Source organism: Saccoglossus kowalevskii, chromosome 17, assembly GCF_978046115.1.
Source record: "Saccoglossus kowalevskii chromosome 17, keSacKowa6.1, whole genome shotgun sequence".
Taxonomy (NCBI): Eukaryota; Metazoa; Hemichordata; class Enteropneusta; family Harrimaniidae; genus Saccoglossus; species Saccoglossus kowalevskii.
The window spans coordinates 18,390,971-18,402,497 of record NC_140657.1 but is presented as its reverse complement, the minus strand read 5'-3'; the positions used below and the strand labels follow the sequence as shown (position 1 = coordinate 18,402,497).

General features: G+C 38.7%; 1 protein-coding gene across 1 annotated transcript; it reads right to left on the bottom strand.

Moving 5' to 3' along the window:
• Positions 1–155: 155 nt before the first annotated feature.
• Positions 156–10,497, bottom strand: LOC100375424 (angiotensin-converting enzyme 2-like). The gene is made up of 13 exons (XM_085491919.1): positions 10,300–10,497; positions 9,668–9,829; positions 9,176–9,269; positions 8,908–9,051; positions 7,322–7,513; positions 6,045–6,142; positions 3,558–3,727; positions 3,163–3,386; positions 2,219–2,363; positions 1,534–1,632; positions 1,299–1,421; positions 917–1,134; positions 156–244 (listed from the first exon to the last, which is right to left on the bottom strand). Exons 1-13 carry the CDS (start codon positions 10,495–10,497, stop codon positions 156–158), a joined length of 1,956 nt encoding a protein of 651 aa, XP_085348045.1.
• Positions 10,498–11,527: the final 1,030 nt, after the last annotated feature.

Below are 11,527 nucleotides of genomic sequence, written 5' to 3'. Positions count from 1 at the left end.
ACAGTTTTTTTTATTGTAATGCAGTCTCAAATTTAATATGATAAATGTATTCTTCTAAACCAAGGAATTATTAATTGATAATTTCTTAAAAAATCTGCACTACAGCATTTACCAGCGATGACATGTTTCATAGAACGAAGACAAGTTTGTCTTAATTACAGCACAAGGAACACAAACAGGAAGCCAGTGACGATCATGTCGATGTAAGACATGCTAATGATAGGCGATCCACTTGTTTCTGGTACTGAAAATGAAATAAACACGCGTGTTTATGAAGATGACAAATCATGCAAGTCTTGTTTCAGTGTAGACAGTGGGTTAGAATCTAACAGCAATAGCCAATGACAATGATAATTTAGCCATTGGTAATGCTCAATTAACATATCAATGTGAAATTGGCCGATGACAATGATTAATTAGCTAGTAACAATGCTAAATTAGCCGATGACAATGCTTAATTATCTGATATCAATACTGAATTAACCGATAAATAGCTGATAACAATGCTAAAATAGCCGATGACAATGATATTATTAGCCGATGACAATGGTAGATCTGCCAAAGAATGCTCAATTAGCCGATGATAATGCTATATTAGCTAATGACAATGCTCAATTAGACAATGAGAATACTCAATTAGCCCGTGGAAAGCTAAATTAGCCGATGAAGTAGGTTAAAAAAGAAGAGCAAGATAACGTTAATATTGAGATAGCTTGTAATGTAAGTAATTGTATCTCTACCACCATGGACAGATGACTGACGCATAGATACAAATGTGAGATTACGGATTGTATGTAAAAGGTGCAAAATTCGTCAACAACCCCCATTTGCATAAATTTAGGCTACATTAGCGCAACTATTAACACCACCAAAAATATAATCATAATGCCTCAAAGATACGTATATAAATACTCACTCCCAGTCGTTGGTTCATCTACTTCATATGGTTTCCATGTACATTCGGGATCCCATCCTACTGTATCTATTATACCAAGTTCAAATAACTCCTTATTTAACCATTCGTCCAGTAGTTTGAAGTAATTCAATAATGGTAAAGACTCCATTTCACTTGTACCTGCTATGGCATACATCGCGTATGGCCACGGTACACTACGACCTTTTTCTAACATGTCCCTGCAAACAATGAACATATTTAATATCTACTCATATTTACCCTTTTATGAGCATATGCGAGAAATGAATAAAAAATCAAAATGCGATTATTAAACTCTGCACCTAATCTCAGACATGTGCAAAGACAAGAACTTTGGTATCTTGTTTTGTGTAGTAACGCTTACCCCAGAATTGTCCCAGCTTCTGTAGAATTGTAGAAATCACATTTAAAGATCTCCTGGTCCCATCCTGCCGCCTCGCACATGGCTTCGTTGAATTGGAACTGGATGAATGTCCGGGTGTAGTACCTAGTAGATTCAGATGTGAATCAAACGATGTATGAACGTACTACATCATACTACTATAACAATGCACGTTATGTAAAAATGGAATATTTTAATTTTGTAAATATTGAACTACCTCAAGAATGACCAATCAGTGGCAATGTGGTACATTGCACCAGGATCAAAGTCTTCTTCTGTTCGGGGAACTGGTTCAACAACGCCAGCAACTGTATTTCTGAAAAAAAAATAAGTGTATTCAATTAATTATTTTGAATATAAAGTTGGCTAATCTATAATCTTTTTGTAATGTCAAGTGAAGCGGAATGTACGTTTAGTTGTGAACGTCCGAGGTGAAGGCGTGATGGTTTCAGATGTTCACAATGTTTCATCTTCATATTATACCAACATGACCTTCTTTAAATACATTTTAACTATATTCAACAAGAGAGGCTCAATTCATTCTCTGTTCAGATTAATCCGTATTTTTGTGTATTTAGTCTGAATTGGTGTTTGCTGTCTTGAGTTGAAATGGTGTCAACTCCGCTAGGAATTGATGTTAATTGTAAAACTGTATCTTTGCAATATCAATTTCTTGGCGTTTGCTCGCTCATATTTACGCCATTTTCAGTGGAAAACACTTACATTCAAGTACATTATTATTGAATCAAACAGAATCGTATTTTCATCAGATGAGCTGTTTGTTTATAGATAAAACAACCACAACAAAATATCAGAGATCACACATATCTAAGTACAACATCCGTACACAGAGGCCTCCGCTCATTTGTCAATCAGCTTGAAAACTCCCATAATGCACCTACTTTATCTCCCACCACTTTTTCATCCAATCTTCGTATGGTATATTATAACGAAACACTTCCCAACGCCATTTCTCTAAAGCAAGAGAGAATGGTAACGTAGCAACCATTGTCAAAGCTTGCTTCATCAGGAAATTGATGTCTGACGCTAGAAATAATAAAAACAGTGCATGTGATTAATGTTATCATGTATCTAGTTTGAATAATGTATTTAGTTTGATTAGTTTGTTAATTATTGATGTGAAAATATATTAGCCAACTGCCAAATGCAATTGTTTTAGTACATTTGAGAAGAAAAGTCAGTTACTTTCGACATATGTTATAATCAACGAAACCTTAGAAAGATCTCCATTTGCTAAGAGAATTGGAGACACGTTAAAATTAATTCGAAATTTAAGATTTGCTTTTCAAACAAGAAGCTTAGCAACTAATATTTGTCTGCTATTTGAGGTGCACAACGTTAGTTTTGAATTGTTAAAAATAAATGACTGGAATTTTACTGAGACGGAAAGTGCACCAACAAATATATTTTGACCTCGCGTGTTGCATGTTTTTAAATTCGCACATAATTTATACGTGTTTCAATGTTGGTACAGCCATTTCCAGCAGTACCAGCCATCTCAAACATTGAATTTTTAACTTAGAGACGAACATATCGATCTCTGTTCAAGAAAATATTCAGATAACATTTATATCTCAAATGCTGCAAATCTCTTAATCCAAAGACGAGGTGCATCACGTTAAAATCACTCCGAGACGACCAGTTTTCAAAATTTTAATTCAAAACACCATTTCACGGTATATTGTTTGTATGGTCATTTTCAAACGCATTAAAGTTTCAATCAAACAATTAGTCTTGTTCTTTTCATGAACCCCGGAAACGGTGTAGCAGTAAGACTAGAATTAGTGACCCCTACAACAGCCCTAACACTTGACCCATTCCTTACCATAGTCATCTGGGTTTTCATGCAGTAAACCAATTGTGTAAAGATGTTCTGTAGTGGAGGCAGACATTGCGATGACCTCGCCTACAGCCTCGTGAAAACCCTCATTAGCACCGTCACGGAACTGAACCGGTAGATTTTGGTATTGTAAATAGTACTGAATGTGTCCCATTTCATGATGTATTGTCATAAAATCATCCATGTTTACCTCTGTGCACATACGTATCCTGAAAGTAATCAGAAGTCAGTCAGAACGTGGAATCTTCCGTACGCTGGCGCCACTCAATATTTGTGAAGACGCCACCTACACAATGTGGGTACGACATTTTCTCTTGTCAGTCAGTCAGTCAGTCAGTCAGTCAGTCTGTCCATTGATTAACTATTCAAATCTCCAATACCTGAAATCGATCCGATTAAAGAAGTCCCAGGCAGTAGCATGACACTCTACTAATCTATCAGTTGGTTTGACGAACATGGATTCTGCCCAGAACTCTGGGGGCGCTTCCATCATTCCCATTGATATGAAGAAATCATCCGCCATACGAAACATCCTTTCGACTGTATAGTTCTGTTAAAGAGATGATAATATTTAGTTGATTTTATATGTGACCATAAGTGCAGGAATATGTTGTTGTGTTTCTCAACATTTGTGATATCCCAAATAACGTTGCGCTTTTTAAATTAAGAAAACAACTACAACACATGAATCGTAAGTTGTGAGGACTAATTCGAGACGACAGTACCTGGTGATTTGGTCTATGCCAAATGACTCAATACCATCACGGGACATTATATACGTTATACGACATCGTCGTATATCACGCCCTCTTGTGGTGGACCCTGACTGTGGATTTGTTTTTCGTTTTTTGGCCCATAAGAAAAATCTGAATGATTGCTCGCCTACTACAGAATGCATGAGTCACACGAGTGCTTTATGTTGTAAAGATCGAGTCGACATTGATGGAGGCTGATTTCTATCGCGTTCCACATTGGTTTATAGGTCTGGATACTAGGAAATCGAGTGGAAGAGACAATATATACTAGTAGTTGATTGTTTAAGTTAGTAAGGTACAATGTATTTATAGATACTAGAACTAAAAGGCTCAACTTAATGAGGTGATTTTCGATAATTTGAGATAAGACAGTTTGTTTCGAAAAACTGAGACTCCGGGACTGAGGTTTGCTCCAGTATTGTAGACGAGTGGGGATTAAACTTTGCTCTAATATTGTTGACGAGTGGGGATTAAACTTTGCTCCAATATTATTGACGAGTGGGGATTAAACTTTGCTCCAATATTATTGACGAGTGGGGATTAAACTTTGCTCCAATATTGTTGACGAGTGGGGATTAAACTTTGCTCCAATATTGTTGACGAGTGGGGATTAAACTTTGCTCCAATATTGTTGACGAGTGGGAATTGAGGTTTGATTGAACACTGTTGACCAGTGGGACCGCATCTTCGCTAGCCAAGGTCTAAGTTTATTCGGCCAAGCCTCTAAACAGACCTTGGTAGAACGACCATCAAATATGCGTATTCTAACAGCGCCCCCAGTAGTAAGTTGCGGCGAATCATTATCCAATCAATTTGCGTGTTACAAATCCCTCTTTGGCGTTTCATTTTAAACAAAGTGGCGGCGCCCATGAATCGTGATATTTGTGATGATAAAACTGCGAAAGATTTCGGTGTTGGTGCCCTCAAGCCTCATCAGGTACAGGCAATCGACTCAGTTTTGTTGATGTCTTCATAGCGACAAAAACAGGAAGTGGAATTATGTTTTATAATTTGGTACGTCCAAGCTGATTGGGCGCCTTGTTTCGAGACGCGCCCAATCAGATCTCACTGCTTAAGATACGCAATTAGCCTATGCGATCCCGCACGGTATCGTGTAGGGGCCTATAAGTCGAAGACACGGGACCGTGCGATTCGGACGATGGTGGTACTGAGGTTTGCTCCAATATTGATGACGAGTTGAAACTGAGGTTTTCTCCAATACTGTTGACCAGGGGGACTGACTGGAGGTTTGCTCCAATACTGTTGATCTGTGGGAACTGAGGTTTGCTCCAATACTGTTGACCAGAGGGGACTGAAGTTTGGTCCAATACTGTTGACTAGGGGGACTGAGGTTTGTTCCAATACTGTTGACTAGGGGGGCTGACCGGAGGTTTGCTCCAATACCATTGACCAGAGGGGACTGAGGTTTGCTCCAATACTGTTGACCAGTGGGAACTGAGGTTTGCTCCAATACTGTTGACCAGAGGGGACTGAGGTTTGTTCCAATACTGTTGACCAGAGGGACTGACTGGAGGTTTGCTCCAATACCGCTAACCAGAGGGGACTGAGGTTTGCTTCAATACTGTTGACCAGTGGAAACTGAGGATTGCTCCAATACTGTTGACGAGAGGGGACTGAGGTTTGCTCCAATATTGTTGACCAGAGGGGATTGAGGTTTGCTCCAATACTGTTGACCAGAGGGGATTGAGGTTTGCTCCAATACTGTTGACGAGAGGGGACTGAGGTTTGCTCCAATATTGTTGACCAGGGGGACTGACTGGAGGTTTGCTCCAATACTGTTGACCAGAGGGGACTGAGGTTTGATTCAATACTGTTAACCAGGGGGGACTGAGGTTTGTTCTGATACTGTTGACCAGAAGGGACTGAGGTTTGTTCCAATACTGTTGATCAGGGGGACTGAGGTTTGCTCCAATACTGTTGACCAGAGGGACTGAGGTTGATAAGTTGATAAGTGTCCCACTAATACTGTTGTCAGGAGACTTAATACTTATCCCTGGAGACACATTACAATATTTATTTATTTACAGTGCCCTGAATTAAGAATTTGTCAAATTCTATGTCTCTCACGGAGATGAAGTTAAAACCACTTACCTGTCGTATCATTTCATCTGTGACGTCAACATTGGTGCCATTTGGGTATGGTTCAACGATGCTATAAATATTTGTCCAGAACCGACCCCACATGTCGCCTTTTGAAAATAGATAGTAAAAATACAATTACATCTCAATATATTATTTTATAGTGATGCTGACTATGACGTCCATTATTCCTGGTAGACGCTCCTTGTCAAAGATCATTCTTTCACTCATTTCCCCACAATAATGGTACACCTACGCTGGCTGAAAGACATCCCTCATAACAGTTCATCGTATCACTCATCTTATCACAGTAATGGTACACCCCTTACCTAATACATTAGCTGGTAGACATCCCTTATCAAGGTTTATCTTATCACCCACCCCATCACAGTGATGGTACACCCCTTACCTAATACATTAGCTGGTAGACATCCCTTATCAAGGTTTATCTTATCACCCACCCCATCACAGTGATGGTACACCCCTTACCTAATACATTAGCTGGCAGACATCCCTTATCAAGGTTTATCTTATCACCCACCCCATCACAGTGATGGTACACCCCTTACCTAATACATTAGCTGGCAGACATCCCTTATCAAGGTTTATCTTATCACCCACCCCATCACAGTGATGGTACACCCCTTACCTAATACATTAGCTGGTAGACATCCCTTATCAAGGTTTATCTTATCACCCACCCCATCACAGTGATGGTACACCCCTTACCTAATACATTAGCTGGTAGACATCCCTTATCAAGGTTTATCTTATCACCCACCCCATCACAGTGATGGTACACCCCTTACCTAATACATTAGCTGGCAGACATCCCTTATCAAGGTTTATCTTATCACCCACCCCATCACAGTGATGGTACACCCCTTACCTAATACATTAACTGGTAGACATCCCTTATCAAGGTTTATCTTATCACCCACCCCATCACAGTGATGGTACACCCCTTACCTAATACATTAGCTGGCAGACATCCCTTATCAAGGTTTATCTTATCACCCACCCAATCACAGTGATGGTACACCCCTTACCTAATACATTAGCTGGTAGACATCCCTTATCAAGGTTTATCTTATCACCCACCCCGTCACAGTAATGGTACACCCCTTACATAATACTTTAGCTGGTAGACATCCCTTATCAAGGTTTATCTTATCACCCATCCCATCACAGTAATTGTACACCCCTTACCTAATACATTAGCTGGTAGACATCCCTTATCAAGGTTTATCTTATCACCCACCCCATCACAGTGATGGTACATCCCTTACCTAATACATTAGCTGGTAGACATCCCTTATCAAGGTTTATCTTATCACCATACACCTCTTTCAATCGATATCGTACATATGCATGGAGTTTCTCGTATAATGGTTTTATGTCTGCGTACATATGCCACATGTCTTCTTCTAGATTTTCATCTTCGTAATTAGCTCTCCAATAAGCACCATAATCCGGGTATCCTGATATGCAAATATGATTTAGGGATAGTTTCCATTACAAATAAGTTGATATTCATTTATAATAGTAGATTTCTCTAAATCAAGTATGTTTAATCATCTTGAAATAACAACAAGTTGAGTTATTGAATGTCGGTGGTTGTCGCGCGTGTTCGAATTGCATGTAGACAATCGATGTATTTTACACGCGTTGTATACGTCGCTATGAGTCCCATATCGAACAGGATGCGGCGCGCCGACCACTGCTCAATCAGTCAATCCAAGATGGCGGCCAAACAAGTTGAATAATCAAAATTCTTAACACTTTGTTTATGCTACATTTTGAATCTTGTCTTTTCAGAAGAAGAAATATCAGTGTTAGATGAACCAAGGTCACCATGACCTGATAATATCAGAATGAACAATGTAATTATTCAGTTTCAGATTATTATGCTAATATTCATCACCATTGAGTGGTAAGAAGTGGTATACAGTGGTACAAAGCAGCATTAGGAAATTCAACAAGGATATATTTATTATGCTACATAATAACCAATTCAGCCATAAATTATCAATATAAGCAGTCAGATGAAACACGCAAAACAACGATGAAATAGAGATTATGTAAACATTGTTGCCAAGTAATGGAAAAAAACACAATATAAACACAATTAATAGATAAATATACAAAAACTATCCGAAAATTAGCACACACCAGAATATATCAACAAACCCCAGACCCAAAATATCAATCACCTATTTCTAAGCTGAGTAGTTTTTAATGCTAGGTAAAATTTGTTTTCTTTCAGTTATTTATTTATTGTGACATTTTCTCTTTGGCGTCTATTCTATTCTATTCTATTCTATTCTATTCTATTCTATTCTATTCTATCCCATTCTATTCTATTCTATTCTATTCTATTCTATTCTATTCTATTCTATTCTATTCTATTCTATTCTATTCTATTCTATTCTATCAGGTTCGTATATTGGTATCCATGTATAGATTGTGTTGCAGGACATATTCAAAAGTGCTAAGAAATATATTAGCTTAAAGCGAGAGGGTCGTCACCTGCGCACGCGCGGGAATTGAGTCCCAGGCGACGATAACAACACAGGCTAAAAATGCAAAGGCTCATGGGTAGGCGCTTGTTTGTGAACAATGACACGCTATAGCCATCTGACGCATGCGCAGGTGACGACTCCCCCACTTTAAGAAAAGAATCAGCGAAATGTCTTACCCAAGCACCGAATTAATTCTTAAAATATTTGCTGTGCTAGTAATATAACAAGATGAGCATAAATCGGAAAAATGACTAGATGTTACAGTTTTGCGTGCACCACTAAGACACATGGGAGTTGGGAAATATTGTTCTGGGTGTGAGGTGGCGCACTTCAAGTAGTATTACACTACTCACCGTTCAACATTGAAGCTTTATTTTTCAAATAAACATAGTCAACGTAAAGGGGGCGCATTGGTCGACCAACATCATCCCTCCATTTTGTCCACACCCAAAGAAGTTCGTTGTAATTACGTGAGTTTGCCATGATATCATCCAAATCTAGTCGTACAAGACAGAAGATAGATATGAGCGAATGGATATTAAAACGTAAACACGTAAAATTAACATATGCAGCCCATTTAATCCAGTAGCCCTTAGTCGATTAAAAATATGTGTTTCTCACATGGGTCTTTTGCGTAACAATCGGTGCTGTCGTCCGGTTTGCATACTTCTCCCGTAGAATACAATAAACTCATATTAGTAAGAACACCTTGTAACTGAGTAACGAGAAGAGCATACAAGTTATTATTTGCAACATTGTTTGCATCGGGTTTCCTCGCACCACGCGTGCGCGAGATATGAGTCCCACAATGCAAAGATAGCAGATAAACGAGTACTGAAAGAGTCGTTGCTGAGATTTAACTAAGTAATTCCTGGGAGGATTCAAACGCAACATTTCAAAGTACAAAAATGTAGTATTTAGTGCACATTGCGTGCAGATCAAAACTCGCGTTCGTGCTTGCCACTGGCAGAGCACATTAATCGTTGGGAAATTAATGTTCATCAACATAAATCTCACGCATGCGCGGTGCGAAAAACACCGTCCTTTAACTGGACATGCAAAGCATAGAAACACTTGATTACATTTTCGACGCATTTATCGTTGTTAACCTACGTGAGCAAAATCCTCGGCGTCTAGTATAGCATCTCCGATATCGGTGATAAATTCTAGTTCCCTAGCAACCATCTCTGAATATTCATCAAGACACGTTGTGAAGTTATTTGCTCCTTTTGCTGCATTCTTCGAAAAATAAGCTAGATTTACAGCTTCGTCTTCCTGCAAGTTAATATGAACATGACGTCGGTCGAACAGGAGGATAAATTTGTTTATGACAGTACTTGAGTGTCAAGTATGTGTAATCGGTTGTATTATTATAATTATAGTTATCACAGACGGTTATTGCTATAACCGATAACGTCGTTCAGAGCGCAGCTCAGAAATTTACTTAGTATTATTTGTTGACCTCTATGGCCTATATTAAATTTGTGCTTAATTCATTAGGGTAAAGGCAAAACGGGCGTTGTCCCCGTCCGACATGATTATCATGTTAGCAACAATGTTACGTGACTGAGTCAGTCAGAAAAGGGGTACGAGCAATCGTACGTTGATATGATGCATTTAAGTTTTTTTTCCTGCACAATATACCCAAATCAAGCAAAACTCAATCCCATTGACCTAGACTGATAAACATTAAACATACACAACTCATTTAAAAAGGTGGAAATTATAAAGCGCACATTTCTTACCAGTATATCCAGATTGTGCTGAGTTATGTTAGTTGAATAGTCCCAGCCTGCAAGCAAATATCCGGATGTTGCAACCTCAGCGAGTGGGTTGTATTCGTACAAAAAATCCTGGGCCTCCTCCTCGTTACACTCGGCCGCAACCATGCACAATAAGGCTGAGAATGCTACGAGCAAAGGAAATAATCCGAGCGAAGACATGTTCATAGCATAGATGAATTTCATAAATGTGGAGACAGTGACGATGTCTCAAACAAGTTACAATGTACTACTATGTTATCACAACACGTGGGTTGTTATATCTATTGTAACTATCTACACAGACTCGTTAGCTTCGCGGATTACATAGTTGGGTCACCCTGTTCCGTCTCGCAGAATTGTTTTATAAAAACAAGTTGTTGTTGTTGTTCTGAAAAGAGCAGTGCGGTTAGATATCCTATCAATATTAACATTATTCTCATTATTACTTCCGTGTTTTGCGTGAAGAGCAAAGAGACGTCAGACTTTGCTGTTGAAATTCGCAATAACACACGAGGATCATAATGAATTGGCTTAGAAAGGTCGTTGCATTACTTGGTATACAGTAACGTGTTCACAGCAAAGGTGTGTTAAATACAATGCATGATATCATATTGATGTACTTGTCTTCGTGGATGCTTGAAACCAATATATTTGTGTTCGGACGTTTTAACGAGTTTACTGGCATAATACATAAACAAAACAGGTTTTATTTAAAGAAAAAATACAATTTGACTGCTCACTGCCCTCTGCGAATCCCCTCCGTTTAAACTATACTTTCGTTTTTAACCGAACAGCTTGTTATCTGAATCGCAAATCACCGGGCGTAGACGAGAATTACTAGTATACCAAGCCTGTATTTTAGGTACCTAATAAACTATTGTTTCACGTAATTCACGCATGGCGTCGTGTGTGTAAGATTGACCAGTGTGCTTTATTGTTTCTAATTATATATGTATATCATTGTATTGAACTTTACTGGAGCTCATCTAAGTCTAAATTATCCGTGTATTACACGAATTGTGTAATTTTATATTGGTTAAGAACCCGCACACGAGGTGATGAAAATATTGAATACTGTTTGGTATTTTGGGTTAATATTTGATCCGATTCTTTGACCTTATGTTTTGGTCCAGGAGAACCAAGTTTTTATGCGGCTTTTTCATACATCAGGCGAGTCGTAGGGGATGTTACGGTCATATTAAATGCTGTG

Coding starts and splice junctions, on each gene's coding strand:
- LOC100375424 (XM_085491919.1), bottom strand. CDS start 10,497: ATGTCTTCGCTCGGATTATTTCCTTTGCTCGTAGCATTCTCAGCCTTA. Junction 9,830..10,299: donor AGCACAATCTGGATATACTG/GTAAGAAATGTG, acceptor ATTAACTTGCAG/GAAGACGAAGCTGTAAATCT. Junction 245..916: donor AGATGAACCAACGACTGGGA/GTGAGTATTTAT, acceptor TTTCATTTTCAG/TACCAGAAACAAGTGGATCG.